The sequence below is a fragment of the Apteryx rowi genome, unplaced genomic scaffold, assembly GCF_003343035.1.
Source record: "Apteryx rowi isolate R43461 unplaced genomic scaffold, aptRow1 scaffold_6, whole genome shotgun sequence".
Lineage (NCBI taxonomy): Eukaryota > Metazoa > Chordata > Aves > Apterygiformes > Apterygidae > Apteryx > Apteryx rowi.
This window is the reverse complement of record NW_020450871.1, coordinates 1,619,301-1,632,416: the sequence shown is the minus strand read 5'-3', so window position 1 is coordinate 1,632,416 and position 13,116 is coordinate 1,619,301. Positions and strand designations below refer to the sequence as shown.

The following is a 13,116-nucleotide window of genomic DNA, read 5'->3' as shown; positions in this document are numbered from 1 at the left end:
AAAAAAAAAACAACCACCATAAATAGCTGTCATATATGGATGCCCTACAGTGATTTCTGCTTTTCAGCAAAACCACCTTACAAGGACTCATTAATACGCTCACCCTTTTGGGAAGAAGAACATGGTTCTTATTTCATCATTTACTAGACAGCAGCCAACTACACGGGACATACGCAGATTATAAAATGTAGAGAGTTTTACTCGGACTCCCCACCCCTCCCCCTACCATACATATGATGAATCTGCACTTGGAGCCAACTTTAAATACAAAATAATGAACCAGTAATTCTCTTGTAAGTGAACCAACACTAGCTTGTATTCTTCCCTGAATAAACACTTTTTTGCAGAAGAGGAAAAGGACTGCTACAGAAACACAGCAACATTCAAACCCTTTAAAACAAAAGGTAGATTATTTAATGCATTAACGATGTTAATCTGAAGATAAATAAATCCACAACAGACTTAAGTTTCTTTTGAGATTTCCTTTTTCTTTGCAGAGAATATTTCTGAAATCATACAGTACTGAGAGGGTGTTCTTTTATTTTCTTAATGTCCAGGTGTAAAGCAAAGCTCAGTTCTCTCTGCTCTCTTCATGGAACTCCTCAATGCCCTATTCCAGGCGTGATTCTCTTAAGCTTTTACTTGAAAGCGGAGTGGTGAGCAACATTAATTTCAGGAATAACTGGATGGTTTGGTCCCTGAGTCATCTTCTTGAGAGCCCATACTCTGGAAGGCAAAGAGTTATTTCTTCAAAAACAGGTCTGAAGATTTACCTTTGAGACAGACAACTTCAAAGTTAATAGGCAGGAAAATAAAGTGCATATGAAATAACTTACACTTCCTTTTTTTATTTTTACAAAGCATTAGATTAATCCAAATTATATACATATGGAATCATCAACACTGTAAATACTGACATTCAGTGCAACACATACTGCACTGAATGTCTTCCTTACTTTTACAGGATACTAAGTCAATTACCTTCTGCACAAACTGAGGGTTCACAGTGATCTCTTGATCCATGGCTTTCAGTCGTTCATCAAGCTCTATACATTTCAGCATCTTTAAAAAAAAAAAAAAAGGTGAAAATATTAAGTTGATTATTTTGTCCAGCTTGTAACAAGACCTTCAAGATATTCATGGCTGAACTGTGCAGAACCAAAAACATTAGCCATCACAAAAGTTCCAAGTCAAAATGTTCTTCTCCTCCATCTCCCAGACAAAAGCGTTAGGTCATTTTTCTATTTTTGATGCATGTCTTCCTAACAGTCCTTTCTAAGGCCACTGATAGACAGCCCCACAAGGGTCAACCAACTCAATTTGCAGGTAGCTTATCACCAACCACTAGAATTAATCCCTGAAGTCTAAAACTCTAAAAATCTAAACCACTCAATTCAACGGACTTCAGGTCACCAACATTATGCAGTCTACTGAAACAGCTCAGGTTATACAGAAGATACAACAGGGATCTCATTGATAGTAATTGACTGCAAATCTAAAACACTTAAATATGAGCACTGCGAAATACTAGAGTAATGATTCATAGTCCTGATTCTCCACATTTAAAGTGACCTAGCCTGACTTCTTCCAGCAGACTTCTGATTATAGACTAGGGTTCTTCAGTAGAAATTCCAACAGCAAAAATACTTCAAAGATTATTTACCTCCTGATCAATGTTATGAAGCATAGCTGGATTGTTATATTTTTCAGGATTATCGTGGAAACAGACCATACCATCTTTCTGATTAATACTTGCAAAGATTTCACCATCTTCTATCTGAAATGAGAGAGGGTTTAATACAAGTTAGCGCTAAGTATGGAATTTTACGTAGCTGCAAGACATGGATGGCTCGTAGAATAATCTTTATTTTGTTTGCTTTCTATTTCTTAACAGTTTTCTGAAGATAAATGATGCATGCCTCATTTTAAGCAGAGACTGTCTCTTAAGATTTTGAAAACAGTGTAAACACCACAGCACAATAACAGTACTACTTTCACCCTGAAAAAGAACCATTCCTCAGACATTCAGAACATCCACTACCAAAACACTTGAAAGCTCTTAATTTGGATCAATTTTTTAATTAGGATAGTAACAGGCCTTACCATATGGAGGACGTATTTTTCTGCTTCTTGGGGTCCCGACAGCTGCACTCGACTTGCCATATCTTGTAATGATAATGTAAGAAATGTCTGAAATTTAGAAAGTATCAAACCATTAAAACCCGATGCTGACAACTTTCCCTATCAAACCTTTAGGGCCTATATAACCTTATTTTTGAAGTCCAATGGGCAGGACCAAGCAGAGCACGTAGTTATTACTTACAAAAGCACCAGAGAGGAAGAAATGACTTAATTCCCAAAGATGGTAATTTGTGCGCTGAAGACATGTGCAGTATAAAACTAATAGAGTCATTATTCCATTTCTGCAGTCCCTTCTTTCCCAGAGAACCATGTCCAGCCCCTTCCCCCATCTTTTTACATGAATAAGGCTTGCCCATTTCTTGAATTCACTTCAAAAGATGCATGTATTGCTTTACTTCAGAGGTTAGTTCCACTTCAGCAAACATCATTTAAGTTCAGCTTTCTAAAAAAACAGCCTTCCCCCGATCATCTTTAAAGATTAGTCTGATCTCTTCAGCTGAAGTAGCATATTACTCCACTGCTTTTGTTTTTCCTTTACTTCAGACACTCCCAAAATTTGTCCCTTTCACTCACTCTTCTCTAATGAAGTAACCTGTAAAGTTCAGGTTTCTTATCTTTTGGAGAAAGATGAAGGTCACTGGGTAGCAGCGCTCATGACTTTTTTGGTTACACAGGGAAATTTTATGGGCTAAGTTCTCTCATTTGAACTAGCAAAACCACTGACTTTGATCAGCACACTGCCACATGTACCATGGTTTGGAAGCTTCAGGACAAAAAGGAAGCAGACAAGCAGATATACACTTTCTATTTAGATTAAAAGAGCTACCCATGGCAGTATCCATACTGAACCACCTTTTAGATAATGCAAAGGTAGCCAAGTGAATTCATTTTCTATATAGAACACTTCAAAAACTCATAGTGCTGTTTCAGAGAGGTGAATTTAAGTTTTAGCCATTTTACTGTGAGATTATTACATTATCAGTTTGCTCTGATTTGAATCAAAGAAGCACCGTCTGAGGAAGACTAATCACTCCGTTTCTCAGCAAAACAAAAGACACATCTTACCTTGGTTAGCCTCTGAATATTCTTTTTGTAAAGAGATGACAAGCATTGCTTAACCAGCCCCATATTGTTATCCCTTGTGAATGTTTCACTGTGTTTGTTCACCAGATTTCGAAGCTCCGAGGGTTTATTGGTTGAATAAACTTGTGCTAATTCATGGTAAGCATTGCTAAGGGGCTGCAATTAGAAAAAAAAACAAGAATTTTCCTTAAAGAACATGGAGTTCAACCAGCCTTGCAAAATCTATTCACTATTTCAACTTTTAAAAAGTCATGCAAGTATAAAAGTGAATTTAAGTAGCTCAAGTTTCTTTCAAAATATGTGAGGCCCACAAAGTCTTTCAAGAAGGGATTGATCTTTGTACATTCAGTCCATATTAGTGCAATGTAAGATTTGGTTTAAAAAAAAAATTCAAGAACCTCTGCATGATTGTTCTAGTTTTGGAACATTAGGAAAGAGTCCATTAGTGGAGCACCATATGAAACAAGCTGAATTTAGAATAATTAGAATACTGGCTAGGCACTGTCCATCCATTATACTTGATTTACCCTCTAAGAGGCTGTCATCCTTGACTACAGTGAATCACAGCACGGACAATACCAACACATAATCAGAGGGTAAAGATTAATTCACCTAAATTACTTCAAAATGGCAGCTGGTTGTGCCTGCATATTAGTATTTTAAGTAAGAAGATGATTTTTGGAAACTTTTAAAAGTTTTGGTCACAAAACAGCAAATTCAGAGTTAATTAAAACAAACATGCTTTAGAAGCGGGTTATTTTCATAAGACCACAACTCTTCTGACAGCCGTTTTGTCTTCCACCCTATACCTGATCAAAATGCTTATGGACTCCTAACTCTTGGTCTTTTCAGAAGCTTTCATCCTTTAGAAAGCTAGTTTTAGAAGAAACTCGATATACTTTAATTCTCTAATATTTTGGAATGAGCAGTCTGTAGTTTTCTAAACAGATGTCTTCTCTGATCAACTCACAGCAAGCAAAACACTGAGAAGTAGACAGTTCAAGTCCAAATCTCATGCCAGCAAGGACTGACATAGATGTCCAAAGATCCTACTTCTATCTGTATTACACCTCGCTCAACACTCTGAAAAACTGTTGGATTCTAACATTATGCAGCTCTGCTACACATACAATTGAAAGTACCTGAAGTACAGATGCTAATTAACACAAGTTCTCTGTTTCAGAACAAATTATCCAACAGCAAGCACACAAAATTTTATCCCAGGTTTGGGATTTCATTTTATTCACTCTCTCCACAAATTAATCAGTAATGAAGTAAACAGGAAACTGCTTCCAACTCTTCCCAGTTTCGCTAGCTTATAAATTCTGACTACTATTAATTCACTGCTGATATTGAAAATGTTACATGTGAGATTTTACTTCCATTACAACTCAGTGCATATATTTCTAGCTGCTTTCCCAGAAAGGTCAGTAGGGCTTTCCTTTTGCAGATGGGGAAATAACTGGAGCTGAGGAGAGACAGGCAGGTTTTTTTCTCCAGCAGTCACATGGAATAGTTGGCTTAAGTACCATTTCCTAGAGCAGTTCACCAGCTACATATGGTATCAACTTCAGCTACATGAAGTTATAGTTGGACTTTTTTAGAACATGGGGACTGCATATTGAAAGCCAAGTGTAACTTGAGTCGTTTGGGCTCTGAAAAGGTAAAAACCTGTCAACAGGTATGCATTATCAGCGAACAAAATATTTATAATTGTGAAATCCTTTCAATCCTAGAGGTTTAATTAAATTTAAGTTTAAAAACCTGTATTGCCAATGTGAACAATACAGTTTGTGTTTCGGATAGACTTAAGAGTTGCCACACAGACAATCCTTAGCCATGCCTTTCATAGTCTAGAAAGGCAGTGAGAAGCGTCATTCTGGTATGTTGTGCATTATTTCCCATGATCCAAAACATTAAATAGTACCATAAAGTGAGGGTACAAAAATTCTTGCCCACACGGTAACAAGTTCAGATTTCTTGTCCTATTATTTAGCTGTATTCGCAAGACTTACCTTAATGAATCTACCAACTATCTGGGAAGTGTATTTCGGTAGCTGTTGAACTTTGCCAAGTAGTATCAAAGAAACTAGAATATACTTTTTATACGACTCCAACATAATATGACTGACTGCCATGGCTGGAGTAGTTATTGCCTGAGCAAGAGAGAAAGAAATTAAATAGAAAATCAATATGCTTTCTGGTAGGTCCCAGTAGTTACTGCATGAATAGAATCTCAGTTTAAAGGTGCATGTACAAAGGATACAATGACATAAGAAAATCACTTTTGAGCATTAAAGCCTAACTTTCTTCTGTCAAAATTAATTATCCAAAAATGTCCTAAAAAAAAAGTAAATTCTATACCAGCTATTCAAAATGCGTATCTTGCTACAATGAAGCCTATCTTAAAATAACCCTGCTAAGATCAAAGCAAAACTTCCTTGCTTGGTATGTATCTAAAATTGTGCTAGAAATCACCTGCAGTTACTTGTTACTAGGAGTGATAATTCAGATCCTGTAGGAGCTGGACTTACACAGATCCTTAAAGAGTTTAATATATTACATCATCAGATCTCAGATTTAAGTATGCCGGAAGAGGCTTGCAGGATAGGGAAAGGAGATTTTAGTTTACTATGCCAGTGCTACTTAAGAGTACACCTTTGTTTATAGAAAAGAAAAATGCTGCACCAGTTTAATTTGTGCATTTGACAGCAATTTTTTTCCACTGAATTTTCCCAATTTCACATTTGTCTTTTTTCTCCCCCCACAGAGAAAGTACAAGCAGCAAATATTGTAGACTTCCCTCAAAATTAGCAAAGGTCTCAGGAAACAAAACCACTCAACTCATTTTACTTGAAAACATACCATTCTGAATGTCAGCCGGTGAACTGCTGCTTATGCAAATAGTAATAAGCAGGCATTTGAAAAATATTTACAGCAAGATAAATTTAACATCAGCCTTTGAGTTGGTGCAATTTTATGGTGCAAGAGTTACTTGGCTATAAGAGACCTTCTTAGAGGAAAACATTTCTAAAGACAGTTTGTCATTATTTGTTGCTTCACTTAACACATTTCAGAGAGAACCATTCAGGCTACGCCTTCTATAAAACAACTTATAAATTAAAACTATCCCAAATCAGTTTTTATGTATAACTACGATGTACATGTGCAAAACCAAAACCAATGCAAATGATGAATAGCAGTATAGATCTATTAACAAAACTATAGCCTAAAGGTGAAGAATGAAAACAACAACTGGAGACTCCTTGTACTAGATACACAGCACTTATTGCAGGTTTTGGTGGCAATTCAGGGATGGTAGCTTCTCTTAATGCTATCACACAAGCAATTTCTGCCCTTCAATTGATCACATTTTAAACATTAAATTTAACATTACCTGTTCATAAAAGTAGAGTGCTCTTTCAAAGTTCTTTAGCCCAGTGTATATCATCCCACCATAATAGTAGTAACATAAAAAGTGCTTCGCATCATATGCCCCATTCTCTTTACAAATATCCATCATGTCCACATCTAGATACGGGAGGGCAGGTTTAAAGCATTTTGCTAACAAACAGAGCTACAAGAAAATAAACCAAGTTTTCATAAATTAGCCATCTGCATTCAAGTTTTAATGAGGAAGAAAATGAAACTAAGTTCATTTAGCACTATTTAATAAATCTTACACTGTATGTCAGTAGCGGTGTAAAGCAGACTATTCATTATATCATGACATTTGAAGAACCCATAATTTATACCAGTTCATAAACAGTATTATCTGAATCCTAAAGAAATTGTACTCTGACAAATCTACTTGAAACTCCGGGCCTTCCAGACTGTGGGCTGGCAGCACTAAATATTGCACTAAACATTGCACTAAACATTCCCGTCCAAACCTAAATCCCAGGAGCCAAGAATGAGACAGAAGTGGCAAATTCAGGCCAAAGGCACTGACACAAACATGCCTTTTGTCAAACTTGAGCAAACAGTATCTGGATGTTACACTTAAACTGTCTATGTCTAGACAGAGCTGTGCGTGACTTTCTCTCAGCTCAGAGAGAAGTGATGTCAAAGGACTTTCAGAAGTCATGTACAAAACAAAACATCTGAGGAGATGCACTGAACATTTAAAATAAATAGAAGAGGATTTTATTTCAGTATATCATATTATTTATYACTGGAAAAAAAAAAAACAATTAAAAGCCATTTTTACATTGTCGAATGCAAACGTGAACTTCCTCAAAGGGTTATGGGTATTTTAAAGCTTCTGCTCAGAATAAGCCCTAATATTACTCTTACCTGGCAGAGATCTGCATGTATTGAGGTCAGCTGGTTTGTGTTCATCTGCATCTTGTCTATGGCTTGTCTGAGAATGCTAATTCCTCGCAGGGGCTGTCAGAAATTACATCTCTTTCAGATAATTTCTCATAGATGGCAGCACATTGGATCTTATGTTGACACTTACAAATGAAAAATAACACTAATTGATAGGTTCCATTAAGTAACAGTTAACCTGAGGTTCCCTTTTTGTACGATACTGCAGTCTCAGAAAATAAAATTAACCATGGCTATATAGCTTCTCCAGATAAACTAAATAAAGTCAGCAATTCTGCTCCAAAAAGACAACCTCATCAGAAATGCAGTAGTTTGTATTGATAACAGACCCTTTTCTTAACACCATGTGAAGTCCCACCAAAATCAAAAGCAGTAACTTCACCTGGAGCAGATTTGACCTCTATTTCTATTTCAGACTAGATTTCAGTTAAAATGTCCTTTAAAAGGTCACATTTCTTGGCATCAAAATCATTACTCAAACTTCTTTTAAACAAGTTTCCCTTTCATTTTAAGGCATATAATTAAGAATGTTATATTACTGATGGGATAACATTGAAACTAGTGACATTGACTCACCAGTACTAGCAGTTTTTGCAGCTCTCTCCTACTCACATACATATTATCTGAAGAACACTCTTGGCACTGCTGGAGTGTGTGCGTGCATGTGTTTAAAAAGATTCTCTCAACAAATTTTATCTTACATTTTTCCTTAAAATCTAGTTTTAGGTTCATTACATTTTAGTAGACTTTTAAAAAGTAAGGAGCTGCATAAATATACCTAAAATGAAGTTATTGGCAAATCTGTATGAAGACATTAAGAGACTGGATATGTAGGTAGCTTATTCATACTAGATGATACTTGCTCACCTGTTTTCTTTCCACAAGGGCATTTGTTAACTGGTGGCATAGGCCAGCAACTGAATACAATTGGGGGAAGGGAGGGGGGGGGGGAAAAAAAAAACAACAGTGAAAATCAAGAACACCAAAGTATATGAAGAGATTTGCATAGACTCTCAAAGTGAGATTAACTTACAAGTGTCTGTTGCATATCTAATGTGCTCCCCATTACAAGTGCTGATAAAAAGCTGCACCTGTGAGAATAATGTTTCGAAGTCAGGGATGCTGGGCATAGAAAACTTCACAAACCTAAAACAAGGCAGAAAAAAAAAAAAAGTTTAACACTTCACTTTGGGGGATGAATAAGAATGCTTCATCTTCATCTCTAAGTCTCTGCAGATGCATGAAGCTGCTTGGAAACAAATCCAAAGTGTGTATTACAGATGGCTTATGATTTCCACTCCAGTACTACATACTTCATTTCAGTAAAAACATTTAGGTCGCATTAAACATGGATTTCCCTAGGAGCTGCACAGTATTTAAAAACATGTTTTCAGCACACACCTCTATTTTGCATCTAGTGAAAACTACAATTAAGAACAAACTATGGCAAACACAAGAATGGTTTTATTTGGTACAATAGTTGCAATCATAATAAAAACACTGGCTAAAGATGATGAATTTTAACACTGAGCCACACACAACTTCTCTAGACACCTTTGCTTATATACCATGTCCTGCTTGAATGTGCTGGAGATTCTCTACTATTAAATTATTAGATGCGTATCACTTCAAAAGAGCTCTTGTTCTTCGTTTCCAGTCTCTCTTCACGTCTGACAGCTCCTTAGCATTCTGTAGCCTGAAGACTTGCACATTGCTTTTTCTATAAGATTAGTTATGATGCTCATCTGACTGCAATGAAATCTTTAGCTGTGTATCCTACAAAAGTCACAAAAACATGCAGAAAAAAATCTATTCAATGCTGTTGGAAGGTATCCAATCCAATCCTATAGCAACTTCAGTTGCTATACACTGTAATATGCAGCTCAAACCTACCTAGATCGTGAACCACCCTTCCCCACAAGGGTAATGACTGCCCTAGTTATGTGCTGCCTCCCCTTCCCTGTCCCTTCAAAAAGTCTTGTTCTACTAGTGTAGGGAGTTTTCCATGCCACAGTTTCAGTCAGGAACAAACTTACCTACATGCTTCACTGATACCATCTCTTCAAATACTACATGTTAAATATTCTTTCTTATAGACAGTTATCTTCCTTCCTCCACCTGTTTTGATGACTGTTTTCACGTACCCCATGATATAACTGTTCGGCTGATACAATATACGTACCCTGCTTTTTGTAAATTCCATGATACATTTCTGCAAGATGGTAGTGAAGTGAAAGATACTAGTGAAATATTGTATATTATCTTTGTACATTATATTCATTTTATTTCAAAGGGATCAAGAACCAGAATTCTGATTTTTCCTTCAATAAACTGTTTTAAATAATAATGGAACCTGTAGACACTTCCCTTGCAGTTCAGTACAGCTGGAAAATACAGTTTGAGCTTCACAGCCAAATCTCCAAAAAACAAAAAAGTATCTTTACCTCACCTCAGCATCAACAAGGCTATTTAAGTATTATCTTAAACTGCAGACAGCACCAAGAACCTCAATGCTGGCTGAAGACAAGTACCCAAGAATTAAGATAAGAACCCATGCTTCACTGGAAAAAAACCTTTTGCTTAATGCTTGCAGTCTGGCTCACTAATGCCCTGCCAGTCAAATAAAAAGAATAAATGAAAACATCAGTGTCATGTCTTTTTGCTGAACATGTAGGGAAAAATACTTATGCAGATATAAACATGAGAAATAGATAAAGGGGAAAAAAAAATTTGACAGTCATAGTATTAAACAAGCTCCAGAATTTTCTTCCTTTGAAAACATAAACTTGCCTTGGTATTCTTTCTAATAAGATGAGCATCACACACGGAAATTAAGCACCATTATAAGAATTGTGGAGTGAAAATATTTATGCCCAAAAGTAAGATGTTTTGCTGACAGTTCATCATGTTGCCTGAGGTTTTGATACTAAGAGATTTAATTAAAGGAAAACGACACTTACAAGACAGCAAGAACACCTAATGAGTGTTCCTGCACATCCAGGGCACCAAGCACTGTATCCAGATGGGAGAGATTTTTTGCTAGCAGTTCTCCGCTTTTATTGATCAACTCACAAAGCTGGGTCATTTGCCCTGAAATATGAAACATCGTTGTCAAACTCTAATTAGAAAACACTCATGCATTCCCATACTTGATTACTCCTTGCTTCTCTCTATAATCTGAGAAAAAACTAATCTCACCCAGAGAAATTACTTTTTTGTAATACACTAGGCACAGTTTTCAACAAGTGAGGTGCCAACAGTATGTTTTTTTTAAAAAGGAAACAGTTAAGCTTCTGGCCCTTGAGACTGTAAAGAAAACCCTAAGAGCACAAACAGAACATGAAATTCAGCATCAACTTGCCTCATCAGAGAGGGGGCTTCAGGGGTCTCGTATCAAAGCCAAGCTTCACCTGAGCTAAGTCACCAAGACTTTGGTCAGTTTACTGTGATTCAAAATTCTGCTTCATGTAAGCGTGATCTACACTTGTGCCTTCTAGATGTTATAGGGAAAAACTACTCCAAGAGCAGCACCAAAAAATTGCAACACCAGGCCTTGTTGCTTGCTACTTCTCAAGTGCCAGATCAACCTTTTCAGGTCTGTTTATAAACATTTTTTGAAATAGACATTAAAATTACAACTAAATATATAGAATAGTAGGATTTTTTAAATGGTTTTTAAGTTTACTTCATAAAATTAGAACTACAATGTTATTTTATTTGAAGAAGCTATAAACATAGCATGAAAGACAACTATTTTGAATTAGGAAAGTATGCTATACCCCAAAACCTTACAAAGAAAGCAAAGACAGATTACCACAAACTGCTTTCAAAATCTTTTTTTTCAAAATTATTTAAAACTTTTCCCCTTTCTAAAGCAGATTTTTGTTTCAATTTTCGATCCCTGAAAAAGAAAAGGAGAAAGAAGAAGCAGAGGTTCTCTCACCTTTACAAAAATCATCATGAGATGAGAAATAGCATGTCTCTATTCATAGGGATTAACATTATTCTAAAGTGCCTCTGGCCTTTTCCTTTGAAAAATAAAACCTGGGAAGCCTTAACAATGAAAGTTCAACTTTGAAATAACAGAGAAATTAAAAGGTCCAAATGTAGGACCAGAGTCCAAGAACCCAGAATCACAGCTGTCATCCCTAAAACAGCGTTCTCCATATGGCGTTAAAACTCCAGGCACACCCGTGGAAAGGAATAAAGATTGCAAAATTCTCTATAGTTTGACAAGGCTATTTGAGTAATGAAAAAACTTATATCCTCCCTAAAAAGAAAATCTACCCACTCTACTGCTATCATCTAGCATTCCCCTTAAAAAAAATAATAATTAAAAAGCTTACACTATGTAAGTAGAAATACCCACATCAGGTCAGACAACGGCCTATTTATCTTATCTGCCATGCAGCCAAACGCTGATGCCCAGAGAAGACTAACACCACTGCAAGCATACATCTCCCGTACGCTCTCATAACCTCCAATAGTTTGTGCTCATGGGTGTACTGTCTTATAAAGAGTGCCCAGCTGACTAGTCCCTAACGGAAGAACTTCCATGAAGTCAACCAGTTTTCTCTCGAGCCTTTAGCATCCACAAAACCTTGTAACAAAAAGGTCCACAGCTAAACTACATATGTACAAAGAAGCACCTTCTTCTGTTTGTTGTGTACTTGCATCTTGCAGGCACAAGTTGTCTCTTGCATCTGATACCCCAAGTACAAATTCTATACAATTAATGAGTTAAAACATAAAGTAAGAGAAAAATTGAGCTCTACCCAAATATAACTGCCAGAGATGAAGCCTGGGGCCATGGAAGTCATCAAAAACTGATGCTTTCTTCTAGGGAGCAAATATCCCATACAGAGAAAACAGAGAACACACTCTCAGGAGCATCAGTATAACCAGAAAGTTCAAGAACTAGGAAATACTGTACCCATGTATAGGAAAATTAGAAGTTTGGCAATAAAACTGAGAAAGTCTAAGTAAGAATATTAAAACACCTTCTGAACACTTGGTTGTGGGAACTTTGATGTACAATCCCAGACTTTCTATCATATGCTTCCATGGTAAGTCAAGAAAAACCCCAAACCCTCAGCAGTGGAGACAGAAGAGCTTTTCAGTGCCCCCAAAACGAAGGCAATCTTTTTCTGTCCATATTCTGCTTTGCCCACAAGAAGAAAAGTACTTTAAAATACTCATCGTGCAATTTATATGCTCATCAGTCCGGTGACAAGCTAGGATATATATTGTCAGTTAAGGTCCCTCTTTTGTCACTTCTTTCCCCCGCCTTGAGTTCAAGGCTTGGATTTTGGCACAGCTGCCTGCATCTTCTTCAATCCGCTCACCCGGGGGCTCTAACTAGCAAAAAAAACCGGTTTGCAGCTGCCCTGGCAGAGGAAGCAATGAGCAAGGCGAAGGAACAGGCTGCCCACCATGCCCTGTCAAACCGGCCGCGGTCAAACCCTCCGAGTCCCCCCTTGAATGCGGCCTTACACACAGCGCGGGGGGCCCCAAATCACCGCCCGGAGGGTGAGCGAGGGCCCGGCCGGGGCTGCCCGC

At 37.1% G+C, this 13,116-nt stretch overlaps 1 protein-coding gene across 5 annotated transcripts in view; it reads right to left on the bottom strand.

Moving 5' to 3' along the window:
- Positions 1-382: 382 nt before the first annotated feature.
- The window catches only part of COPS3 (COP9 signalosome subunit 3), a 26,451-nt gene continuing 13,717 nt past the window's right edge, over positions 383-13,116 (bottom strand). The window contains exons 1-12 of one of the 5 annotated variants that reach the window (XM_026083015.1): positions 10,518-10,606; positions 9,112-9,333; positions 8,591-8,703; positions 8,425-8,474; positions 7,522-7,614; positions 6,623-6,802; positions 5,241-5,381; positions 3,208-3,381; positions 2,104-2,190; positions 1,664-1,777; positions 982-1,062; positions 383-726 (exon numbers count right to left, since the gene is read on the bottom strand). In XM_026083015.1, the coding sequence (XP_025938800.1) occupies positions 673-726; positions 982-1,062; positions 1,664-1,777; positions 2,104-2,190; positions 3,208-3,381; positions 5,241-5,381; positions 6,623-6,802; positions 7,522-7,614; positions 8,425-8,474; positions 8,591-8,703; positions 9,112-9,128 (1,104 nt within the window). In that variant the 5' untranslated portion in view covers positions 9,129-9,333; positions 10,518-10,606 and the 3' untranslated portion in view covers positions 383-672. Of the gene's footprint in view, positions 727-981; positions 1,063-1,663; positions 1,778-2,103; positions 2,191-3,207; positions 3,382-5,240; positions 5,382-6,622; positions 6,803-7,521; positions 7,683-8,424; positions 8,475-8,590; positions 8,704-9,111; positions 9,334-10,517; positions 10,650-13,116 lie in introns of those variants that run through there. The other 4 variants (XM_026083016.1, XM_026083014.1, XM_026083018.1 and 1 more) reach the window with 4 other exon arrangements.